General features: G+C 41.9%; 2 protein-coding genes across 2 annotated transcripts in view; one reads left to right on the top strand and one right to left on the bottom strand.

The window, feature by feature from the left end:
- The window catches only part of ppt2b (palmitoyl-protein thioesterase 2b), a 54,216-nt gene that overhangs the window by 9,437 nt on the left and 18,641 nt on the right, over window positions 1-26,138 (bottom strand). The window contains exons 5-7 of the mRNA XM_048202187.1: window positions 8,263-8,346; window positions 7,995-8,079; window positions 7,809-7,863 (exon numbers count right to left, since the gene is read on the bottom strand). Coding sequence (XP_048058144.1) covers window positions 7,809-7,863; window positions 7,995-8,079; window positions 8,263-8,346 — 224 coding nt within the window. The remainder of the gene's footprint in view (window positions 1-7,808; window positions 7,864-7,994; window positions 8,080-8,262; window positions 8,347-26,138) is intronic.
- Window positions 13,482-15,682, top strand: LOC125275337. Its single transcript, XM_048202184.1, has 5 exons — window positions 13,482-13,838; window positions 13,945-14,279; window positions 14,489-14,908; window positions 15,018-15,172; window positions 15,300-15,682. Exons 1-5 carry the CDS (start codon window positions 13,727-13,729, stop codon window positions 15,550-15,552), a joined length of 1,275 nt encoding a protein of 424 aa, XP_048058141.1. The 5' UTR covers window positions 13,482-13,726; the 3' UTR covers window positions 15,553-15,682.

Genomic DNA, 26,138 nt, shown 5'->3' with positions numbered 1-26,138 from the left:
TCTGTGAGATGACGGCCTTGGTGACACACTTTCTCGTGGAAGTGTCGAATCAAAAGCTGGGTAACATGACATTTACCAGGTATGAGAGCTGGATTCAGTTCTTCAGATGGTAGTTGAGCTCTCCCCAGCCGACCTCCTACTCTGAGACACCCTTCTGTGTCAATGAATGGATAGAGTTTGTTGAGAGGACTTGACCTTTGCACAGATCGACCTTGTTCTAGGCGTTTAAAGTCATCTCTGTAGACTTCTGTCTGGACAGTTTGAATGATCGTAGCTTTAGCCTGTTTTAGCTGCTCTTCCTCCTTATGCTTGTTGCAAATGTGCCATCCGTGACAGACATTTCCTGTACCGGGCTTGAAAGATTTGGCTATGTGTTGCAGTCGTGCTACAGCCTTTAACAGGGAGCTCCATCTGGAGAATCTTTGGAACCTTGCACTTCCAAGGTTTCTTTGTGACAGGCTAGTAACACAGGTAACACACTCAGGACGAAGCTCTGCATCTGTTTCAGGACTGACAAGGATGTAAGGCCTTTTATCAAGTTCGTCTTGCCTTGTGTGAAGGAGAAATGGAGGCCCTGTAAGCCAATATGATGAAGTCAGTTGCTCGGAGGAAAGCCCTCTGCTAGCTGCATCAGCTGGATTAAGATGAGTGGGCACAAAGTTCCACTGATGAGGTTGTGTAGAGTGCCTAATGCGCTGCACTCGGTTGTGAACGTAAACATAGAAATGCCTTGTTTCATTGAAGATGTATCCAAGCACTACCTTGGAGTCAGTGTAGAATCTCAAATCATCCAGCTTTGTATCCAGCTGTTCTTGAAGCATTTCTGCTACTTCCACTGCTAGTACAGCCGCACATAACTCAAGTCGAGGGACAGTGACATCTGGCTTTGGGGCAAGTTTTGCTCTGCCGAAGAGGAAACCAACTTCACTAAAACCATCTGCGTCAGTAACTTTCAGGTAAGCTACTGTACCTACAGCCTTAGTGGAAGCATCGCAAAAAATGATGACCTCTTTCTTGTGTGCAGTAGATAATGAAGTAGAGGTATACATTCTTGGGATTTTCAGCCCTTGCACATGTTTGAGTGAATCTTTCCATTTTTGCCATCGCTCCTGTTTCTCTTCAGGCAGAATAACATCCCAATCATCTGCATTTCCAGAGATGTCTCTTAGGATGGAGCGACCCTCGATGCTTACAGGTACTATAAATCCTAGAGGATCGTACAAACTGTTGATGGTAGAGAGCACTCCTCGCTTAGTGTAAGGTTTGTCACTGATGGAAACTTGAAACACAAATGTATCTGTTGACAAGTCCCAGCACAATCCTAAGCTTCGCTGAATGGCTGGTGAGTTTACACCAAGATCAAGGCCCTGCAGAGTAGTTGCTAAATCCTCATTCGGAAAAGCTCTCATGACGACGTGGCTGTTGGATGAAATTTTGTGTAGGCGGAGGTTGGATCGTGCTAGCATCTTTTGAGCTCTGCTCAACACATCAACGGCCTCCGCTTCCGAACTGAATGATTTCAGCCCGTCGTCCACATAGAAATGGCGCTCAATGAAGAGCCTTGCATCACTTCCATACTCCTGTTCTCCCTCTACAGCTGTTCTCTTGAGCCCGTATACAGCTACTGATGGAGAGGGACAATTGCCAAAAACGTGGACCCTCATACGGTACTCCACAATGTCTCCATCAAGATTGTGACCCCGAAACCACAAGAAGCGCAGGTAATCTCGATGTTCTTCTTTGACCAGAAAGCTGTGAAACATTTGTTCAATATCCGCCATCACAGCATAGGAGTCTGATCTGAAGCGGATGATCACACCTATCAGGCTGTTGTTCAAGTCTGGACCTTTAAGGAGAACTTGATTTAAGGATATGTTGTTGTATTGGGCGCTTGAATCAAACACTATCCTGAGCTTCCCTGGCTTTTGTGGGTGATAAATACCAAAACTTGGGAGGTACCAACATTCCTTGTTGTCTTTAAGAGGGGGGGCAGTCTCGGCATGTCCTTTTTTGAACATTGTCTCCATGAATTCCACATAATGGTGCTTCATGTCTGTCTTCCTTTTCAGAGTACGACGAAGTGATAAGAGACGACTAACAGCCTGATCTCTATTGTTGGGCAAACGCGCTCTGGGACAGCGAAACGGGAGTGGAGCCACCCAACTATTTGCATCGTCTTTGGTGAATTCATTGTCCATAATGTCCAGGAAAGCCTCATCTTCTTTAGATAGTGCAAGCATATTATCTTCATTGGTTTGTTTGAAGATATGCTTTCCAATGTCATGAGATCGTTTTGTGCTCTTTATAAAGAGCCTGGGATCTTCACTAGTGAACCTTTCTTTAGAACAGATGCTGTTTTTGCAAGGCATGAGAAAGCTGGGCCTGCCGTTCTCAAGCACACTAGTTTTGAATGTGCTCACCATGGGTATGTGAGCTCCACTGAGGCACACATCTCCTACAATCACCCATCCCAAGTCGAGAAGTTGGGCATATGGAGCATTGTGGGGCCCATTGCGCTGCTTGCGGACCTTGTGTGCACGGATAAGATCTCTCCCTATGAGAATGAGAATATCCGCTGCAGGATCCAGTGAAGGTATCTGAGAGGCAATAGTTTGAAGATGAGGGTAGTAAGCAGCGGCTTCAGGAGTAGGAATTTCCATTCTATTGTCAGGGATCGAGTTGCACTCTATGAGTGTCGGAAGATTCATTGACACTTTCCCATCCAAGGACTCGACCACAAAGTCTTTTGCTCTCCTCCCACTAGTATCAACTGTGCCTGAACATGTTCTCATCGTGTAAGGGAAGACTTCACCTTGAACATTGAACATGCGAAAGAAGGCTGATCTCGCTAAAGAGAGGTTACTTTGATCATCTAGCATGACGTAAATGCGCTTCTTTTCCTCAGGACGACCGGCAGGGTAAACATTGACTAGGCAGATTTTTGAGCATGACTTTCCTTGTAGCCCTGTTCCACATATTTCTGTACAGACGGATGTGGTCACTGTGGAGGTTGGTTCCTCTTGCTCCCCGCCTTGAGCCTCTGTTGGTACAGTAGGTTCATTTTTGAGCCATGGAGCTGGACCATCATGAAGTGCAGAGACATGATCATTGCTATTGCATTCTGTACAGTGGATAATCATCCTGCAGTCTTTAGCCCTGTGATCTGAGGAAACGCAACACTTGTAGCAGATAGAGTTCTCCTTGAGAAACTTTTTTCTTTCAGCTAAGGACTTCATTCTGAAACCTCTGCATTTCACTAGTGAGTGATTCCTTTTATGGATGGGACAATGTCTTGTCAGGTCAACTGGACTGATGTCGGAACTTACAGACGTGTTTGATTGAACCTCCGTTTTGCTGGCAGAGATAGAAGATCTGAATCTTGACTGCTTTATTGGGATTTTTTCAGCTTTAAGAGGCAATGTGTTGGAAGATTGAAAATCGAAGCTGGGATCTGTTCTCATTTCAGCATACTCATTAACAAACTCAACAAAGAATGAAAAAGGTGGATAATGAAATAGATAGTCTTTCTTGTATTTTGTTCCCTTAACTATCCATGCTTCCTGAAGATTGTGAGGCAGTTTCTCAACAATAGAGTTTATACCCTTTGATGTGTCGAGGAATCCAAGACCAGGTAGATTGCCTTCTTCTTTCACTGCTAGCACTTCCAGGAGGAGATCTGCGAGTGCTTGCAACTGATTGAAGTCTTTGTGAGAAATCTTAGCAAAATTCTCTAAACGTTGGAATAAAGATGCTTCAATTACCTCAGGGGAACCATATTTTTTGTCTAAACGTTGCCACAAGTGCCTGAGGCCTGCTTCAGGATCATGTGCATGGGCTGCTCTTATTCTCAGAGCATGTCGAAGGGACTCACCTTCTAGCCATTTGGTAAGCAAATCAAGCTCTTCATTGCCTTTTAGATTCAGACCATCAATGGCATTCATAAACGCTGTTTTCCAGGGTATGTAATTCTCTGGCTTGTTGTCAAACACTTTAAAGCTGCTAGTGAGTAGATCACGGCGTGCAAGAAACACTGCAAGATCAGACACCTCACTGGATCGAGGTGCTGGCGTACTTGAGGAGCAGGGGTTCCTCACAGGAGAAGGAAAGTAATTCGGCTGCCTTGTATGCTGATACCCCATTTGTTCATGTCTGCTCGTGTTATTTACAGCATCAGGAGTAATCTGGATGATTCCAGGAATGTCTTTGTGCTCAGCACTTGCTTGATCATCTTCTTTCTTCTCATTTTGATTCAGAGAAAAGTGCCTTCTAATGTATTCATCAGTACGTTCCACAGCAACGGAACTGCCCCTTTCAGTTTCATAATTTGAACAAACTGCTGCAGATTCCAACACCCTTGCTGCTGCGAGAGCTGCTTCAGCTTCACCCTCCTCTTTCAGAGCGTTCAGCGTTGCTTCGATCCTAGCCTTTTTCGATCTCCATGTCTATCTGACGCTTTGCAAACTCAGCTCTTGTGCGTGCGGCCTCTGCCTTTGCGCGTGCTTCAGCTGCAGCTTGGCTTGCATTAGATTTATGGGAGCGACGTGAGGATGAAGTGTTACTGGCTGAAGATTTAGCCTCTGACCTGGTTTCCAGCTTAGATGCCTGGCTGTGCTTCGACGAGTGTGACATTCTGGATCTTTCAGAAGATAGTGTGCATGTAGTCCACTATAAGGCTCTTGATACGAAGTCAATCTTTTCACTCTTCTGCCCTCAGCTTGCGTTTTTCTTATTTTACTTTGGCAGCGAGCTAAACAAAGGCTCAGTAAAGGTCGCAGACGGAAATCAGGGTCAAACTTTCTTTACTGAAGACCAATTTGTGAAACTGTAACCAAAATGAACAAAGATATTGAAAAAATGCTATCTTTACAAAGCTATAGTTACCTCACATATCTCAAAACAGTATGTAAGATACATATGAATCACCTTTACATAATCTAGAATATAACAATGGTGAGATATACAATCAATCATAAACAGAATAAACAATAATATGTTACTGGATAGATTAAACTTACAGATTGTGCCTTTTCAAGAGTAAAACAACAAGGATGGACATGGATGCACCTCTACACTCTGCACCATGAGCTCTGAAATCCAATATGGCTGCTGTATTAATAAAATGACAGAGTTCTTAAAGGCACCACTAGGTGTCAGTATGTACAAAGTAAATTAAAATATTACCAGGGCCAGGATACCAATATTATAAACCCTGATCAAGTTGGATTTTATGATGAATAGGTCATCAACAGACCACATGAGAAAGTTACTACACTTAATTTGGCTAAACAGTGAAGAACCCGAACCAACTGTTGCCCTTTCACTCGATGCAGAAAAGGCGTTCGATCGGGTTCATTGGGAATTTTTTATTTACAACGTTGTCAAATTTTGGGTTTGGGCCATGTTTCATAAAGTGGGTCCAAACATTGTATAAAACACCTAAGGCATGCGTGATTACCAACGGTAAAGTCTCCCCACTTTTTGATCTTACCAGGGGGACACGACAGGGATGTCCGCTGTCGCCATTACTGTTCAACATCACATTGGAACCATTGGCCATCGCTATTAGGGCTAATATAAACATTCCAGGCATAAAGGGAGGTGACAAAGAACACAAACTGTTTTTGTATGCTGATGACATTTTGGCCTTAGTAAAAGATCCAGATAAGTCTTTACCTCATTTAATGGAGACAGTTCAATCCTATTCTAAAGTGTCTGGGTATAAGATTAACTGGACAAAATCTGAAGCTATGCCTATATCCGGAATATGTAATGCAAATGTGCTAACTAAATTTGGCTTCAGATGGATCCCAACAGGGATAAAATATTTAGGTATCAAGATAAGCAGGGATTTAGATGAGATTCCTATGTTAAATTTGGCACCACTTTTACAAAACATAAGAAATAACCTGGAGAAATGGGGGAAAATCCAGTTAACTCTATGGGGGAAAGTGAATATAATTAAAATGGTGGTTTCGCCCCAACTTAACTACGTGCTTATGATGCTACCACTTACAACACCACAGTTGATTTTTAATCAATATGATATAATGGTTAAACGTTTCCTATGGAATGGGAAAAGGCCCAGGATAAAGCTTAACAAATTATGTGCTTCTCGGGATAAGGGAGGGTTGGGACTACCAGACCCTCGGCTCTATCAGGTATCTTTTGAAATGGCCAAATTGGCCAAACATTGGAACAATAATACTCAATTAGATTGGGTTACTATTGAGAAAACTCTGTCTTGGCCATACAGCCCTATTGAGCATTTGTCTCAGTGTTCAGACATAACCACAAATCCTATTATGAGGCATTCCAGAGAGGTATGGGCGAAAATTCACAAGATGCATAAAATATCACAATGTAAACAACCATACTCTTCCCTGTGGCATAATTCTGCTATTTGTATCGGGAAATCACCTTTGTACTGGAAGAAATGGCATATGAATGGCTTATGCACTGTGGCAGATCTATTTGAACAGGGTGTGTTTATGTCCTATAATAACCTTGTACAGAAGTATAATCTGAAGGGAAAAGAACATTTCTGGAAATACCTGCAAATTAGAAATTGTGTTTCTACAAAAATCCAGTACACGGACGGAAACCATATCTTGGACTTCCTAACACTGCCTCATTCCCAACAAAAAGCCTCTATATTCTACAGGACGACCAACCATGTGCTCAGCAATGTATGGACAAATTTAAAGACAATATGGGAAAAGGACATTGGGGCTGTTATTGGGGACGAAGAATGGAAAAATATTTTGTCAAATGCAGGTAAATATGTAAGAGAAGCCAGAGGGCAATTTACACAGTACAAAATTATACACAGGTTTTATCTGACACCTATTAGACTAAATAGAATGGGTTTGACAAATAATAATGCTTGTTGGAAATGTCAAAAAGACAGAGGTACTTTTATCCACTGTATCTGGGAGTGTCCAATTATTCAGCCTTTATGGGACCAAACTCTAAATATTTTGAGTAAATGGCTTGGAACAACAATACCGTTATCACCAAAACTGTGTCTATTGGGAGATAGGGAGCAGATGCCAAATATTTCAAATGGAGAGTTCGCAGTGATTATGGTGGGGGTCTCTGTGACGGCTAGAGTCATTTTGAAACACTGGAAAACTCCTAAAACCCCAGAGTTAAAAGAATGGGTCAACATAATGACAAAGACTGCCTCGTATGAACGTTTGCTTTGCAAACTACATAATAAGAACAGAGCATCTGTCCCAGTGGGTATCCCTGTTTGGGAAGATTTTTGGTCCTATGTGACACAATAACTTTGACTTCTTATTATTTTGTACTATGTGTATGCAAGATCAGTGTGTTTTTTTTGTTTGTTTGTTTGTTTGTTTGTTTTTTTCTTCTCCTCTCTGTCCCTTTTCCCTCATTTAGTATTTGTTTATTTTTGTTGATAGCAACCACTGTATATATATCTTGGCCCTATGTGTATCTACACATCTGTAATCTGTGTTTTGTACGAATTTGTCATGTACCTGATGAAAATAATAACTTGAATTATAAAAAAAAAAAAAAAAAATTAAGGGGTTTAATACTTTCTGAATGCACAGTAGTTCCTGTCTACGTTAATAGTTGTCTTAGATCGGTGCAGAAATGTTACACTGACCAATCCATGTCTAGGATTGCAATCATGTTTGAAAGAAAGATTCGAAGAAAGAAAGAAAGAAAGAAAGAAAGAAAGAAAGAAAGAAAGAAAGAAAGAAAGAAAGAAAGAAAGAAAGAAAGAAGAGAGGACATATCACTCTGGAATTACAAAAAAGGCTAAATGAAATTTTGCTTACTTTCTGGTTTTTCATCTCAACGACCGTCTCATTATCATCATAGAAACCAAACTGACTGAAAAGCAAGAACATTACACATCATAAAAATCCTTTGAGAATAAAAAGTATAAAATGACCACCATGTTTCAAACTTTCTGAAAATCTAAGTTATAAGAAAAAAAAAAAAAAAAAACTGATTTAAACAACCTTGATTGCCAAGGTGTGATGACCCCATCATCGGGACCACCAATCAGCACCAGCTTCTTAATGCGCAGAAAATTTTGTTTCCAATCTGTGCAAGGAGAATATTACATCACAAACCAGTAATAAACACTGCAAACAATAAAAGTCATTGAAAAAAGGAAACAAGCTCTGGCACACAAAACCACAAAAATCACAATTATCATCCTCAGAAGATTAAAAAAAAAAAAAAAAAAAAAAAAAAAAAAGCTGGAACTGTGATCTGCTGTCTTACCAGTAGAGTTGGGATTTGGTCTTTCATTGTTCAGTAATGCCAGATAGTCACTGCTGTTGATGTACATGTCTCTGTGATGAGGGTCTGAAGAAAAGAAAAAAAAAACAAAAACAAAAAAAAAAAAACACAAACATCACCGCATGTCTTAAAGGGATAGTTCACCCAAAAATGAAAATTCTGTCATCATTTACTCACCCCGAGGTTGTTCCAAACCTATATAAATTTCTTTGTACTGCTGAACGTAAAAGGAAGATATTTTGAAGAAGTCTGCTTTGGGCCACCATTCCTCCTTCCATAGTAGGAAAAAAATACTATGGAAGTCAATGGTGGCCCAAAGCGGCTGGGTTACAAACTTTCTTCAAAATATCGTTTCAACAGAACAGAAGAGCCCACTCATTGTCTCTGTGATATTCTAGATTCTAGATATGCCTCTGGTCCCTAGTTCACCTAAAAGAGAAAATTCAATCATGAATTTCTTATCTTCATGTCGTTCTAAACATGTACAGTGGGTACGGAAAGTATTCAGACCCCCTTAAATTTTTCACTCTTTGTTATATTGCAGCCATTTGCTAAAATCATTTAAGTTCATTTTTTCCCTCAATGTACTCACAGCACCCCATATTGACAGAAAAACAGAATTGTTGACATTTTTGCAGATTTATTAAAAAAGAAAAACTGAAATATCACATGGTCCTAAGTATTCAGACCCTTTGCTCAGTATTTAGAAGCAGCACCCTATTGATCTAATACAGCCATGAGTCTTTTTGGGAAAGATGCAACAAGTTTTTCACACCTGGATTTGGGGATCCTCTGCCATTCCTCCTTGCAGATCCTCTCCAGTTCTGTCAGGTTGGATGGTAAACGTTGGTGGACAGCCATTTTTAGGTCTCTCCAGAGATGCTCAATTGGGTTTAAGTCAGGGCTCTGGCTGGGCCATTCAAGAACAGTCACGGAGTTGTTGTGAAGCCACTCCTTCGTTATTTTAGCTGTGTGCTTAGGGTCATTGTCTTGTTGGAAGGTAAACCTTCGGCCCAGTCTGAGGTCCTGAGCACTCTGGAGAAGGTTTTCGTCCAGGATATCCCTGTACTTGGCCGCATTCATCTTTCCCTCGATTGCAACCAGTCGTCCTATCCCTGCAGTTGAAAAACACCCCCACAGCATGATGCGCCACCACCATGCTTCACTGTATTGGACAGGTGATGAGCAGTGCCTGGTTTTCTCCACACATACCGCTTAGAATTAAGGCTAAAAAGTTCTATCTTGGTCTCATCAGACCAGAGAATCTTATTTCTCACCATCTTGGAGTCCATGTGTTTTCAGCTCAGCCACAGTGATCTTTGGGTTCTTCTTTACCTCTCTCACCAAGGCTCTTCTCACCCGATAGCTCAGTTTGGCCGGACGGCCAGCTCTAGGAAGGGTTCTGGTCATCCCAAATGTCTTCCATTTAAGGATTATGGAGGCCACTGTGCTCTTAGGAACCTTAAGTGCAGCAGAAATGTTTTTGTAACCTTGGCCAGATCTGTGCCTTGCCACAATTCTGTCTCTGAGTTCTTCAGGCAGTTCCTTTGACCTCATCATTCTCATTTGCTCTGAAATGCACTGTGAACTGTAAGGTCTTATATAGACAGGTGTGTGGCTTTCCTAATCAAGTCCAAGTTACATACGTAACCTGAGACGTTCCCTTTCGAAAGGGAACTCGCTCTACGTTTGAATACACTTTGGGGAACGATATACCCTTGAGTATATATGCTTAAGGAGAGTGCATGCCAAATAATATGGCTGACAAACGTCGAGCAGTTTAGAAGGAAATGCTTAGCAACTCACCCTCGGGTCACACCAGGCTGTCAGTGACAGCATTCCCTTTGGCCAACAGCCCAAGCTGAGCCTCAAGAAGGCCTTCCGCAGAAGGCCTACCAAGGCCGCTAAAGGCATCTGGAACCAACTTTTCTGAAGAGAAAGTGGTCCCTTTAAGGGAATGTGGCCAGAGAACAGAAAGGAACCCCAGCCAGTCACTAGAGGGGAACCAGGGAGGCCGACCTGGTCTGTCAAACTTAGTCTTGGCCAACCCTGTCTGAGTACAGAATCTCCATAACGCATTCTTCATAGAAGAGAGCAGGTAAGAGTGACTGCAGAAAGGCAGGAGCAACTCAGACCCACGCGTAGAGACAGGCATCCTGGAGAGCAGAACTCAGCTGAGTGCTATGAACCCTCGTATTGAGGGGAGTATAATCCACTCGTCCTAGGATCTACTCAGCGCTTAATTAATGCACTGAGGAGGCTGTGCGCTAAACACCTGTTCATACAGGGGAGCACAAACCAGCCTAGGGCTGAATCTTAGGAGGAGATAGGCACATACTCATGGAGGCCGAAGAGGGGCCTACAGCATGATAGTAGCTATATGTGAAACAGAAGTATATTCAGAAAGTGGCCTGGAGGGGCCACCCTGAACACCTGTCTTGCTAGGGCAGACAGACAGCTTCAATGGCAGCATAAGAGGCTGCAAAGTGCCCGCATGACAATCCACCTAACACAATCCAACGAGCAGTAAAGTACTCAGTAAAGTAAGAGGAGTACAGCGTACACCAACATGTATTAAGGAAGACCTGGATGGGCCTATAACCTTAAAGGTGCTAAAGAGGATGTTTTGTTTTATACATTTTTGCAATATTACTTGAAATATTACCAGTCAGAGCCAGTTGCTTTCAGTCTGCGATTAGAGTCGGTGTTCAAATTCCATGTGAAAGTATATAAATCTGCTTCAGGAGCAGGAAACAATCGCTGTATGTTGAGCTCAGTCAGAATGTTTTAGCTAGTCGTTAAATGTGTGCCCGGCTTAATAACACAGCGAATGCCGGTGTTAAACACTCTCATGCACGAGTTTTGGGAGGCGTTCCCTCTAAATGAGCTGTGAAGGAGGGGGGTTGTTCTTACCCATGCGCTCATTTCAAAAACTCAGTCGACAAAAAGAACCTCTTTAGCACCTTTAACAGACATGTGGCATCAGCTCGTGGCAGTGTTTTAGGCAGCAAGACCGATAAATAACCGAACCATAGGAAGTTAGATTTATCACCTGGGCCTCTGGCCAACCAGAAGTGTATACAGATAATTCTCAAAGAGAAATGCACAAACATACACCAGTGTGTTCAAAAAGGTGGCCCATAAGGCCTAGCAACCTCTAAGACACACGGCGTAAGTCTAGTGGCCATTTCTAGGAGCACAATAGATCCACCCTAGGCGCTAGGTGGCTATTTAGCTCAACTAGAGTAGGAATCAGACTCAGGGAGGCAGATGTAGTTTAAATCAAACCTCAGTAAGGTTTCACTACAACGTTCACCCTGAGGGGCCAGCCACTCAAACGTACTCGGTGTAGGGTCTGCACAGTCTCAAAGATGAGCAGGTCCCACAATAAACTGTGTTTAAGTCTCAATTCACGGAACTTTGGTTTGTAAATCTTACATTGATTCCGGCCTGGCAGACACTAATGGATCACGAGACTCTTTTTATGACTATTTCGATAAGTTCCCGAACCTCTCCTCTGCGACTTCAAAGGGGATGCGGACACCACGGATCGGGTTTCTAGGAGACAGGCCCGCATTCCAAACAGCAATAAAAAAGGAAAATACACGCACACCCACAGACACACACACACAAAGACCTACATAAAGACTGTGTGCACAAAACTCTAAGCACCACAACGAACCTATATGCAAGTATTAACTTCTTTAAGATTTTAAATACTGGGTTTCCTTGCTGGCTCTTGAAGGTTAACTGTTGCAATTTGCCATTCTTTGATCATCTCTCTCTTTCTGCCTTTACTTTCATTTTCTATGTATTTGTATCTACTTGTGTACATTTAGCCGTATAACCTTTGTATTACCCGTTTCGTATATATTAAACATATTATATCCATGCTTTTTGTTCTCTTACTCATTCAACAAAAACCAAGTCACTTTAATGTTCCGATCCTAATACGATAGCTCTACGTTTGATGCTATCATCGAATGTTATCCTCGTGGCCAGAGGATAACATTTCCGTTATAATAGTCTGTGGAGAACTTACTGGTTTGCTGGACAAACTGATAGTTTCTCTACATAATTTTTAAACCAGAACTGATCATATATGTGACCCGTCACGAAAACCAGGGACACAAGTCGGCAGCACAACTATCGAGCAAAATGAGAAAGAAGCGTTTTTTTTCAAAATTGGTGATTTTCGTTTTTTTGCAGAATCTGTTAGTTGAGATCACGAAGAAGCCTCTCCGTGTTTGAGATAGCAGTATTGGTTTATTTAAAAGCATACATTTTGAGGTTGAAATCGGCTTGTTTTTCTGGGATTCTATCTCGCAGTAGGGGCGTGTCATTGTCTGTGTGTATTTCCATACTGGAATCGGATACGCCGGCTTTTGTTTCTTTTGTTTCTTCCCGCCCTCCAAGGGAAGCGTGGCTACTTATTTATGCAGCGCTCTGACCGGCTCTGATATCAAAATTCAGTGAAGATGGACGTCGCAAAGAATATCGCAGACGAGCTGAACCGTGGCCGTTACACCGAAAATGTTTTGAAGTACTTCTTCGAAAAGCCGGATTATTATGAACAAGCAAACTTCGGAGATGGTTACATCCACAAAGAAGACACCGACAAAGAGAAAGTGTGCCCGAACGACTTATTTCATTGGAGGCAACGAGATCTGCAAGAATACTTTTCTGTTTCTTATGGGGTGAGTTTCCATTAACATCAAAGTTTGTCGTTTTGTGTTCATTCTAAGAACACGTACACGTTTTCTCATGTGTCTATTGTTATTAGCTAGCTCAGGACTGTCGTTTTAATTGTAATCGTTCGCATCGTATCACTTGCCAAAAAGCCCCATTACTATAATGGGCTTTTAGATGGTAATGTTAGCATCTGCTATTAATTTGAATAATGCTTCAATTGCTTGAATTGACTGGTGTGAATGACTTAGCCCACGTAAACCTGCCAGTTAGCATTCTTGAATTGAATGTGATGCTAATCATTTTAGCTAGTGGTGGAGGAAGTGCTACATTCTTAACAAGGATTTTCTAACGTAATGGTAAATGTATCAGATTAAATTCCTACTTAAGTAAAAGTAAAAGTATCCGTAGCCGCAAAATGTGCATTATAAGTCAAAAGTAAAAGTATTTATGAAGAGTTTAATGTACAGGATTTTTTTAAATCCTTTGACTCAATAATTTGTACAATGCATTCTGATATAGGTGACAAGATGCCTGTTAGCATGATGTTAAACGTTTTTTCCTTGTTTTTTCTCCTTTTTTCAGCATTGGCAAAGACACCCTGGCTGATATAGTCAAACACTATGAGGAGAATGGCGCAAGACCACGTTTGAGGAAGAAGCACTCACTGCCACGTCCGCCAGCCAGGTTCATCAGGCCTGAGGATATCAACAGAGTTGTGGACTTCATAAAAAACTATGCAGAAGACAATGCCATCATGCTGCCTGGCCGACAGCCTGGGCATAAGGATTGGCATGTGAAGTTGCTGCCAACTCATGTGTCCAAGGCCTCAGTGTGGCGTCTCTACATGAAGTCTGCTAAGGAGCTTGGTATGTGTAAACATTGATTTAGAATTGAGTGCTTATAATGTGAAATAATGCGAAGCACTATTAGCAATTACAATACAATTAACCATAAGCCATATCTGTTTTTCAGGTGAGCGTGCAGTTTGTAAAACCAGCTTCAAAGCACTGTGGGACCGACTTCTCCCACACATCAAAAGTTGCCGGCCACGCACAGATCTCTGCTGGCAGTGCCAAAGCAATAATGAGCAGCTGATACGAAGTGCAAACCTCCCAGATGACAGAAAGTCTGAAGCAGTAAAGAAGCAACAAGATCATCTTTCCCTTGTGCAGAAAGAGAGGGCTGTGTACAACGACATGACTGCTGCCTGCAAAAAGATTTGCTCTGGCTCTAACCTGTCTTTTGGACCGTCCCTACCAGCAAGCAAGAAGATTAGGATGCATTACAGTTTTGATTTTGCTCAGCAGGTAATACTTCACACACATTTACTTTACTTTATTAATGTCCCTTAAAGGGCGATTTGGTGCATGAGAATAAGCAGCCTGATAAATGCAGATAAATGATAAATGCAGAATAGCATCAATATAGTAATTTTTATCTTTATTAGACAGTTATGAATATACACAAATTTTATTTAATCTAATCCAAGTTCCCTCTCTCCCTCTGTCTCCAACAGTTACACTTTCCCTCAAACCCTCTCCAGCCAGGACCAATGTACTTCCTGACCCCACGGAAATGTGGCCTATTTTGTGTTTCCTGTGAAGGGCTGCAGAAACAGGTGAATTACCTGATTGATGAAGGCATGTCATCTACTAAGGGAAGCAATGAAGTCATCAGCTACATGCATCATTTCTTCGGCAACTTTGGAGTTGGAGAAACAGAGGTGGATCTTCATTGTGACAACTGTAGTGGGCAGAACAAGAACAACTTCATGCTCTGGTACCTTGCCTGGCGGGTTGGACACAAGCTTCACGATAAAATTGAAATCCACTTCCTTATTGCTGGCCACACCAAGTTTTCCCCTGACTGTGGCTTTGGACTCATCAAGCAAGCCTACATGAAGACAAGAGTCAACACTTTGGCAGACATCGCTGAGGTACTTTAACTTTACTTTGCTTTAATGACTTCAGTGCTGTTTTCTGTTCTGCTTCAATTAAACATTTAACTGAAGATTTTTTTTCCTCTCTTCTCTTTTTTGTCATCAGGTTGTGGAAAACAGCTCTCCTGTGAGTCACCTCAATATCCCACAGCTTGTTGGAACGGCAGAGGGCAAAGTTTTAGTCCAGACCTTCGACTGGCAGCAGCATCTGACTCACCACTTCCGTAGACTCCCACAGATCAAGAGTTATCAGCACTTCAGGTACTTATATTGAAACTTTCACATTGTGTACATACAATATAACATAGTAACAACATACACATGACAGTATTTTATGAGAAAATACTTTGCCATGTTTAAATTGTCGTATGTGCTTATTCTGTCACAGCTTTGATGCCAAGAGACCAGGTGTGGTGCTTGCAAAAACTCACTGTGATGCACAACCTGTCGAATATCAGCTACTGCGCGACGGAGCAGATCTGCCCTCTATCGACGGTCTTTCTGTCCTGGCCCCACCTGGACTGAACATTGACAGGCAGACCTATCTGTATGAAAAAATCAGGCCATTCTGTGCTGACGAGGCAAGATACATCACATGCCCAGCGCCAAGGGTCACAACACAGAAGAGACCGCGAATGTAATATCATTGGACTGTGTCACAAAGACCTTTGTCTTATGCTGCTATTACCAAGTAAAAGTGGTACTTTTGGTACATACTTGGATTCATACTCATGCCCTGGAAAGTTTTTGAAAATAAACATACATAGATACAGATCCTTGAAAGTGCTTGAATTTAACTTTTAACTTTTGTGCAAGAAGTTTTCTGGAAGAAATTCCATATTATTCTCTCCGGTCCAATAATGTGTTATTTCACCAACACTTCGTGGACTATGCTTGATTTACGTTAGTTACTTGCATTTACGCATTACGTTAAGTGTTTACAACGTGAGTTACTTTGTGTTGTACGTTGCCATGATGTTCACGCGCGCACAAAACTACTACGGTACCTCAGTGTTTCACAGACACACTGTGAAATGACTGGTTACATGAGCCTAAGCTCTTTTCAATAAAATCCATGCAAAAGTTAATGGCCAAAAATAAATGCAAAAAAAAAAGCTTTTTGCACAGTTGTGTTTGACACATGAAAACTGTAACAATGTATTTTACAAGGTAACACGATGTAACCTTGCTCTCACTTGAAATGTGTCCCCACATTAACAGGGGGGAGCTTTACAGGGGGTATGGCTTATCTAAATGAGATGTAAATGAGCCCTATTGTCACTCCCAGCAGGTGAGAACAGGCGAGAACTGCAACTTTAGAGGCGTTTTTCTCCCTATAGAGCTTTCTTAAGTGCCTACCTTCAAATGGCTACAACTTCTCCAAATATTATCAGATTTCCATGTGTTACACATCGTTGGAAAGCTTGGAAACTACACTTTCAGAATCTGTGAATAACTCAAAATGCCCCAGAACCGACTTGTGTCCCTACTTTCCGTGACTGGTCACATATGTTAGGGATGCACCGAATATTTGGCCACCGAAAATTTTCGGCCGAAAATGGCCCAAAAGTGCATTTTCGGTTTTCGGCCGAAAGACTTTTATCACTGAAACAATACGGCCGAAATGTTATGATGACGCAAACATAAACCGCAACCTTTTTTTTTTTTTTTTGCAAACATAAACCGCGACCTGTACGTGCTTGTCTGAAGCAACATGTCTGCGGTATGGACGTATTTCAGTGTATCTGAGCAAAACCCACGGACAGCGATTTGCAAAACATGTAATGCCGAAATTTCAAGAGGGGGTGCATCTGCGAAGACTTTTTCCACGTCGGGTTTAATTTATCACCTGAAATCCAAACATTCCGATCGCTACGCTGAATAGGAGAGGAACGCGGCACAGAAAAGGAAAACGTCTCCGAGCACGCCCACTCCGTCTGTGGCGGACGTTTTTGAAAAGGCAAGGAAGTTTCCCAGTGAAGGTGTCAAGGCCAAGGGCATTACACAAAAGATTATGGAATTCATTGCCTTAGATGATCAGCCATTCTCTGTCGTAGAAGATGTGGGATTTCGTAGGCTGATCGAGCACATTGAGCCCCGTTATGTTATGCCGAGCAGACGACTTTTTCAGATGTGTGTTTACCTGAGCTGTTTAATGTTGTTGCAACTCACGTCCATGAGCATATAGCTGCAGATATTTCAGCAATAAGTTTCACGACAGACATATGGAGCTCAGACGTCAGCATTACCAGTATGCTCAGTCTAACAGCGCAATGGATCGACGCTGATTTCCAGCTGCAAAAGATTCTGCTCCATTCACAAGAATTTCGAGGGTCACATACAGCAGCAGCCATTTCTGATGCATTCGCCAATATGTTCGACACCTGGCATATCCATAATTCTAAAGTGCACGTCATTGTCAGTGACAATGCAAGAAATATGACAAAAGCGATAGAAGACAGCCAGCTGAAGGGAATACGGTGCATGGCCCACACACTACATCTGGCTGTGAATGAGGGTGTGTTGTCTCAACGCAGCGTAAAAGACGTACTGGCTATAGGCAGAAGAATTGTTGGCCACTTTAAACATTCTCAGCTGGCCTATTCCCGCTTGCAGTCTATGCAAGATCAGTTTGGAACACCAATCAAACGGTTCCAGCAAGACGTAAGTACGCGGTGGAACAGCACTTTTTACATGTTGCAAAGCCTCTTTGCGCAAAAGCGAGTCTTGGCTGCATATAGTGCAGATCACGAGCTCCCCGCGACATACACTTCACACCAGTGGGTCTTAATAGAGAACATTCTCTCTCTTCTTGCCCCCTTTGAGCAGCTAACTAAAGAGATCAGCTCCTCTGATGCGTCTATAGCAGACGTTATTCCTTTAATCCCAGCACTAAAGCGTCTCCTAAACAAAGTGGTTGAGACGGACCACGGAGTGAAAACAATGAAAAGTACACTCTTAGAGTCTGTCAGCACACGTTTTACTGATATCTATTCGGATCCTCTGCACTTCATCGCGACTGTTCTTGATCCGCGTTATAAAGACCATTACTTGGATGCGGAAATAAAGCAGCGCGCACGAAAAATGATCCAGGCCGCGATGGATGCGGAGAACTCGCGTGGAGACGGAGACGGAGCAGCGCCCAGCGCAGGAGATGGAGATCAGAGTGCAGAGAAAAAGAGTCGTCTCTGCACCAGATGAGGGGCATGCACCCTCGTTGTCTGATATGTTCAGTGAAATCCTGCAAGAAACTGCCTCAAATAATAATAATAGGTAGGCTATTCTGTTCTTAGGCTACTATATATGTGACTATCAGATTGTAGCCATATTTCTGCTAGATATTTTTTTAATTTGATAAAAATGTTTATTTATGCACTGGCCTTATTTAAATACACTCTCTCAAATCTTTCTCAAATGTCAGGCAGATGACAAGCTCAACCGCTCAACAGCTAGATGGTTATCTGTCTGAAGTCCCCATCCTCAGAAGTGATAACCCTCTTGCCTACTGGAGAAGTAATCACGGCCGCTTTCCTGACCTGGCAAAGATGGCACGCAAGTACTTGTCTGCTCCGTGCACAAGCACTGACAGCGAGAGACTGTTCAGTGCAGTAGCTCATGTTCTCGATGAGAAGAGGAACAGACTTCACTGTGATAAAGCAGAGAAGCTACTCTTCATCAAGAAAAACCTGCCACTTTACCTCAAGAAGTAGAATGGGCTTGTCTAGTGTTTAAATATTTATTATCTACTTTGCATATCTGCAATTCTTGGTACATTTGTTGTTGTTAAAGTTCTACAGTTAACATATGGGCTATGGCAGTCTTTGTTTTGATACACTATTATGTTGAAGGCCTACAGAGAAAATATTGTTGTATCTTTAAGCAGTTGCACTTGTTCTGAATGCACTTGTAGTAGTCCTACAGAGAAAAATTTAAAAATGCACTTGACCTAAATGCACTGTTTTTATGTGAGAACATTTATTTTAAAACCTTTCTTCAGGCCAGTAGGTCTGTACATTATTATTTAATGTACACATGAGTGGGGTCAAGTTAAACATTTTAGTTTGAATTTTATTTTATACTGTGCATTGTTGCAATGTGCTAAATAAATATTTGAATAATTTGTTATTGATTTATTCTTTGAAACTTTAATATTAATTTATGCAATTGCAATGCCTTTGTACACAGTCATAGCCATAAATGCAATGGTACTAATAATTGGCATAATTTCTTTCGGTGTTTCGGTTTTCGGTTTTCGGCCTTGGTTTCCTCTTTTTCGGTTTTCGGTTTCGGCCAAGAATTTTCATTTCGGTGCATCCCTAATATATGTAATTGATTATAATTCGTTGTAATTAATTCACCATATATGTTTAATTCCCCATTGGGTCTGCATATGCATAATAATTGACCATAAAGCTTTATGGTTTATTATATTCATATATCCAACCCTGAAATTGATTAATAACTGTGCAAAATCGCTACATCGGTAAAAGCACCCTATTATTCTCACAGCGAGAAGAGTACATAACTGAACTCCACATGCTACACCGGAGGCCGAAGTAGGCCTACCTTATGCCTCGTTTCCACTGAGGTAGAACCATCTCGGTTCGGTTCGGTACAGTTCGGTACGGTTTGGAACAGTACACCTTGATCAGGCTTGCGTTTCCACCGCCAACAGTACCCTTACTTGATAGGCGTGGTGTAGCCGGAAAAATAGTGATCGACGTCATTCTCGCGCGAAGAAGAAAACGACATAGTAAACAATGAAGGACATACAGTAGATCTTGTTCTTGCTTCTCGGCTTGAGGCTGTCTGTCACAAGAAGAAGACGAGCTTTGCTTGCTGCACGCCAACATTCGGCATTTCAGAATACCAAGTACGCAAAGTTCAGAAGTCCATGCTGCAGCACCTACCAGCAAGAGGAGGAGAAAACCCGCGTAATTTAAAATTATTAAATTTTTAAATTATTTTATTGTGTCCTGAAATGTAGTTTTAAAAGTTTTTCAGGTGAGAATGTAGTTGTTTAAACCTTAAATCTGTGGTTTATTTATAAAGATAGCGCCTATTTAAAAATTTGATCTGGCGTTGTCAGAGTTGTGAGATCCAGGCCATCACCGGGCGCTCAGTGCTAATGTACCCAGCCAAGAGCAGCTGTACCTCGGCTAGTCCTTCTGACATTTGCCGCTGGCTCAGATGTCTCTGTAGTGGATAAAAACAAGATTTCATTCATCTTGTGTATAACGGGCAATCTTCGGTTTCAGGAATTTATAATTTGTTCCCATGCAAGTCATTTTTGCTAAGGGCTAAGCAAAGTTTTATAACTTTATATATTTATTTAACTTTACCGTTGTGCTGTACGTTTGACTGAATTGTTTGCTTGTCTTTATTTCTTATTGTATAGCTTGTCATACTTTATACTTATACTTTTATAATGGTTATTATTGATAATTAAAACAATAATTTTAATAATTATGAGACTAATATTAATTGATAATTAAGACTTTTAACAAAAAGAGAAGGTTGTTTTGTCTTATTTCATTTTATTATAGGCTACATACATTGAGGATAATCAGAGTACATATGCATTGCCTGAACCACACATTAATAGGTTCATATTTTTTAAAAATAAAAACGAAAAGAGGCAGGGTTGTGTTTTATATTTTGTTTCATTATATAGCCTACATGAAGTGAAGATAATCAATGCACGTGTTGCCTGAACTGTGTTGCGCCTCTTTCGTGTGTTCCCCTTGTAGCATGCACAAGTGACGATTCTCTGTCAACCAATCAACGTTCTGCAGAGTGTTCTACTGTTGTGCTAGGTACCTCAATGAAAGGGTCCCAAAAAAGTGGTATGGTATGGTTCGGAATTAGGGTACCATTCACAACTTTTGACAATGGAAATGGCAAAAATTGCATACCGTACCAAACCGAACCGTACCACTCAGTGGAAACGAGCTATTAGTAAACACATAGCATCAGCAAGTGGCTACCATAACCATACCAACCAGTAGGCCATGCATTTAGAGATTCTTCTAAAGAGGGAATACATAAAACACTGCCATACATCGTGAACAGGCCTGTTTAGGGCCTATTCGTCAGCGATGGGGCATGGCCGATGGTGGTATGGCTTCCCAGGCATCCTGCCAGCAAGTCAGCTAAAAAGGAGGCCTTGAGGGGCCTACCATTTCAGCAGCAAGTGGCGTTCAGCCTGTTTGCAGAATAAAAAACACAAACTGTGCCAACATGTAAACTAAAAGGATGCCTTATTAGGGCCTACCCTAGTAAACACATGGCATCAGCCAGTCCAGGACCATAACAACCAACTGGCCATGCATTCAGTGGAAAACCTTTCACGCATAAAACTGAGAGAAGGAATGCATATTACGCCACCATACTTCACGAGAGGCCTGCTTAAGGCCTACTCAACAGAGGTGGGGCGTGGCCGATGGTGGTATGGGTTCTCGGATTCCCAGGCATCCTGCCAACAAGTCAGCTAAAAAAGGAGGCCTTGTGGGGCCTACAATCTCAGCAACAAGTGGCGTTCAGCCTGTTTGCAGAATAAACACAAACTGTGCCAACATGTGAACTAGAAAGGAGGCCTGTTGGGGCCTACCGTTCTAATGACACGTGGCTTCAGCTCGTAAAATAAAGGGAACCAAGCTATAGGGAACCAGCTCTAACCCAACAATAGCTGTGGGAAGATAACTGCAACCTGAGCTAGGCTACACATTCCAACAGGCAATGTACCCTAAATCATATGTGACTAAAGGGAACGAAACAATGCCAAAATGGTCTGAGGGAAGCCTAAAATGGCCTACCGCCTCAAATGGACACATAGCAAAAGCCTGTGGCAGTGTAAACTATGTGAGCAAACTATGATCAGCTAACAGCACTTGTTAGAAATACAATTGCTAACTAGAAGTAGGTTAATTAACCATAAGAGCCTACAATCAAAGTTATATGCAATATAGCTGTTAACAAGATCACAAAAAGGGAGCTAATAGAAACCAGCTTTTCTCAAAAAGTGGTTATATACTACCCTGAGTATGCAGTCCAACAGGTGATGCACTCAGTAACACCAATAAACCTACTAATGGGGAATATTAGGTCACCAATATCTCCAGTAGTGGCTACATGAAAAAGCCTGCTATTATAAGTACAGGTGCTAACCTGTGGCAGCATAAGTAAGCTCACATATAATGTAGGGCAAAAGTCTAGAACTTCAAAGCAAACATAAAGCTTTGATGTATATGCTATTTTCAAAGTGGAAAAAAAATTCTCCATACAGACTCAAATCTGTACTGAGCCATAGAAGACGGATGCTAAACACTAGCAACGTCAACTTGATTAAAGAAAACAAGTAGCTCAGAGGAAAAAACACATTTTCATAGCATAAAAGTTCTAGAAAGTGGGGCCTAGCACACACAGCATGACTTATCTATGCAAAGATAAGGGCTTACCACCTGAGATAACAGCATCAGGAAGTCTAAAAACAGTCTACAACCTAGCTGTTAAACTCAACAATTGCATCTACATAGCAAGGGGATAATGGGCATACAGCCTAACAACTCCCTCAGGAGGAGGCCAGATTTAGGAAATATACAACCTGACAAGTGAAGTATACATAGGGTTATATTTTAATAACATACCTAACCTAGCTCTAGCCTGGCCGCTAAGCTACGGGCCTTCTTACAGGCCACAAGCCTAGTGAAACCTGGGCTTCACCTCCAAATCTCATGGATAAGAGAAAGAAAGCAAAGCTCACAAGCAAACAATGTTAGGCGGCCAATTAAGGCCGACCTAAACATACATAATAACTGAAGTGACAAGTGCTAACTCAAACTACTCTTTTCTCTTTAAAACAGCAGATGAGAAGCTACAGGTGGCTAAGAGGCGGCCATTTTTTGGCCTGCACAATATATATTCTAGCCAGCCTATCAACTTCAGTTTGCCCAAAAACACCCTACTTTTCTGACTACATGCTCAGAAACTATACAGGAAAACAAGGTCTTATTTTAAACACATAAAATATAGACCCTCCTGCGGCTCAAAGACCGAAGACTCCTAATACTCCTTTTTACATGAAAGGATGGAATCTAGGGTTCTTTTAAGCCTAAAAGATCTTCTCATTATCAAAACGAAAAAGCGGGCAGACAGAAATAAACACTATGGGCCCAGCCATCAGTCTGACCCGAAGAAGAGGAGAGGGTAGATTTAAATAGCCCTTATGTAGCTGGGGGATCGATTACAAACGCAACGGTGTTTACGATCGATCAACCATCTCACTCTCGCTTCTTCCCCCTCCCGTCTGTCTGGGCACAGATACAAATCTGAAAGCTCATGAATCTCTTTGAGCCGTCCGCACGCGGCCCCTTTCTTAATGCGCTCTCACGGCAGCTGCAGCCCACCAAAAAGCGCATCCCAACAATACAGCAGCTTCACATACACAGCAGCCAGAGGAGTGCGCGCTGCCGGACGTGATGACGTCAAACACGGACGTCACCATCATCCAGCCACTCATCCTTGTCAGCCCCGGGGGAGTTGAGAGAGAATACAACTTTCTCAAACTTCCCAACGAGCTCACCTGCGAGCCCTATGATTCCAGCCGCCGTTCTGCCTCAGCACAGATGCCTCAGAATCACCAGGCACAGATGCGGACACCTCTTCCCACGAGAAGATTGCCGAACGAGAACAGAGTGTCCCGATAGGGAGACGCTCACAGTAAACAACAGACAAACACACAGACGGTGCTCTCAAGCACGGTCTATGCGTGCTCCTCTCCAGACAGAAAACGCCCAGAAACGTGTATATCAAGTGTCAAACCCTGGGACACGGAAGAACACACTCTCTTGAATGTTTGTTAGGCAAAATAAAGAATCCCTTACCGGAGTCGACATAGTCGTGATCAGACAGGACAGACCCAAAAGATGAAGAGATGTTGTCCGTTTCTCCAGGCGCTCTTTTTATACTTACGGGTCACGCCATATTACGTCATAGGCTGTCGCCGGCCAATAGGGATTGGAGTTGTTGGATAGTTTGCTTTCAGACACCGGGTCACGTGTGACATTCCCCAAAGCGTATTCAAATGCAGAGCGAGTTCCCTTTCGAAAGGGAACTCCTGTTAAAATCAATGAAGTGGTCTACACTACAAAATGAATCCCTTACTTAGATATAGGGCTGGGTAAAAAAAAAAAAAAAAAATACAGATTTCTCGATTTTAATCAATTCTCATTTTTACAAACCGATATCGATTCTTAAATCCCAAGAATCGATTAGTCTAGTCTGTTTTCAGTTGATGAATGAACAGAATATGTAGCGCCTCCCATCCAATAAATCGCAATAATCTTTGTGCTTTGTTACTTTTGATATGAAGCAAAGTCTCAGATTTCAAATGGCGTCCATCTTATTATGAGATTCAAAAAATAAATACAGTTTTGGCGCTGTTTAATATGACGTGACAGATATCGCTTTAACGCCTCAGTTAAGGAGAAGCGGCAGCATGGAGCGCATGTGAACATCCTCTCCTCTGCTTTAATACCAGTTACAGCGCAAAATAAACACGACTAAACACCTGAAGGTATGCTAAAATATACAGCACATCTTACCGAAATCCGTATCATGTCTCGTGTAATAGCTCAATTAGTGTTTCAACCGCGGAAAGACGTCAATAACAGCTTGTAAACAATGTCACAATGTCACATTTACTTCAGAAAATCATATTCAGTGACCATAAACTCATTAGTCAGCTAGAAAAGTGTACTCTAGAAAGCAACATTCTGATAAATATAGCTATGCACCGTTACATATTCATTATAATTTTTAATGTTCTTCAATATTTAATGCATGTTTGAATAAATCAGTTATGACAGCCATGATTTAAATGTTTATATTTCAAAAAAACGAATTGGAGTAGAAATATGATTATGTAATTCTAAACTTTATTTATAATAAAAACATTTAAGCATTTGTATATAAACATTTAAGCATTTGTATATAAATAAGTTAATTTAACCTTCAATATTATTATAGTAGTACCAACTGACTTACATGTGTAGTTTACAGCATTAGTTGAGAGATTTTTTTCCTCTAGAAAATTTGCCATGTAGTCTACTGTAACTGAAATACTACATCCAAAATAATCAAAATTGAATCGAAATCGCAATCGAATCGAAAGCATGTGAATAGCAATCAAATCGAATCCTGAAAATTGTGTCAATACCCAGCCTTACTTAGATAGCATCTGTGATGATAGAATTTGCGAGAGTACAGAATTCAGTCAGTGAGTGTGCACTAAAACAAACTCTGGTGCTTTCAGCAGATTCCTTCTTCAAAGGCGAGGTGACTATTTAAAGCCCGGAACACACCACGCCAACACCGACGAACTAATGGCGACGAAAGCAGACTGCGGGGTTGGCTCATGTCGGCAGCATCTGTGTCCAAAGTTCACCTGACGGCCATGTAGCGTGTCCAAAGTTCACCTGACGGCCATGTAGCACGTCCGTTTTGCACCTGCGTAAGAAGAAATGCCTTTCCGTACCAGCAGGTGGTAGTAGCTGAACAGCCAATCAGAATTATCAGACGGCCCGACTGACTAACGCCAATTCAACATGACGAATCGGCCGAAAAAAAGTTGACAAGGACTAGGGCTGTAACGATATGCGATATGAAACCGAAATCGCGATACGCAGGTCCACGAACCTGTATCGCGATGTGAGAAGGCAGAATCGCGACACACCCCTTCCAACTCCCAGAGTTATCCTTCCTGTCCAGATCCAGTAATTTAAATTACTATAAGTATTAGGGGTGTAACGATTTATCGTAGATGGTGTGTCTCAATCAGCTCTCTAGTTCAGTAAGTGTTTCGGGCACACATTGAATCTTGCAAGCAGGTTTAAACGTTTCTCATGTCAGTCTCTTGCATGGCTTTCTTTCACCGCAGTGCACAGCAACAGCTGTGCTCACAGAAAAGCAAAAGACGCTTGCGATGCTTTGCTTTAAGAAGTTCTGTGGGGCCGTTCACATATTGCGTCTTTTCCGCGTACAAGTCAGTTATTATTTTCAAATGTAGCCGCGCAGCAGGCGCGCTCATAATGGGATCAACGCGGTCGCAACACGCATGCAATTCTCAACTTCTCAGAATGCCGCAAGCGCACCGCAGGTCGTGTGACAAGAATCAACCGATCAGCTATGGCCTTTCCGTAACAAAACATCAAAAGCTCAGCCGAACAGC

The sequence above is a fragment of the Megalobrama amblycephala genome, linkage group LG9, assembly GCF_018812025.1.
Source record: "Megalobrama amblycephala isolate DHTTF-2021 linkage group LG9, ASM1881202v1, whole genome shotgun sequence".
Lineage (NCBI taxonomy): Eukaryota > Metazoa > Chordata > Actinopteri > Cypriniformes > Xenocyprididae > Megalobrama > Megalobrama amblycephala.
Note: the sequence above shows the minus strand (reverse complement) of the source record. Positions and strands in the feature narration are given on the sequence as shown.

What these genes read in the sequence shown, in the direction of transcription:
- LOC125275337 (XM_048202184.1), top strand. Translation starts at nt 13,727, where the DNA reads ATGCTGCCTGGCCGACAGCCTGGGCATAAGGATTGGCATGTGAAGTTG. An exon ending in GTTTTGATTTTGCTCAGCAG is followed by an intron (nt 14,280 to 14,488) that starts GTAATACTTCAC and finishes TGTCTCCAACAG; the next exon opens with TTACACTTTCCCTCAAACCC. An exon ending in CTTTGGCAGACATCGCTGAG is followed by an intron (nt 14,909 to 15,017) that starts GTACTTTAACTT and finishes TTTTGTCATCAG; the next exon opens with GTTGTGGAAAACAGCTCTCC.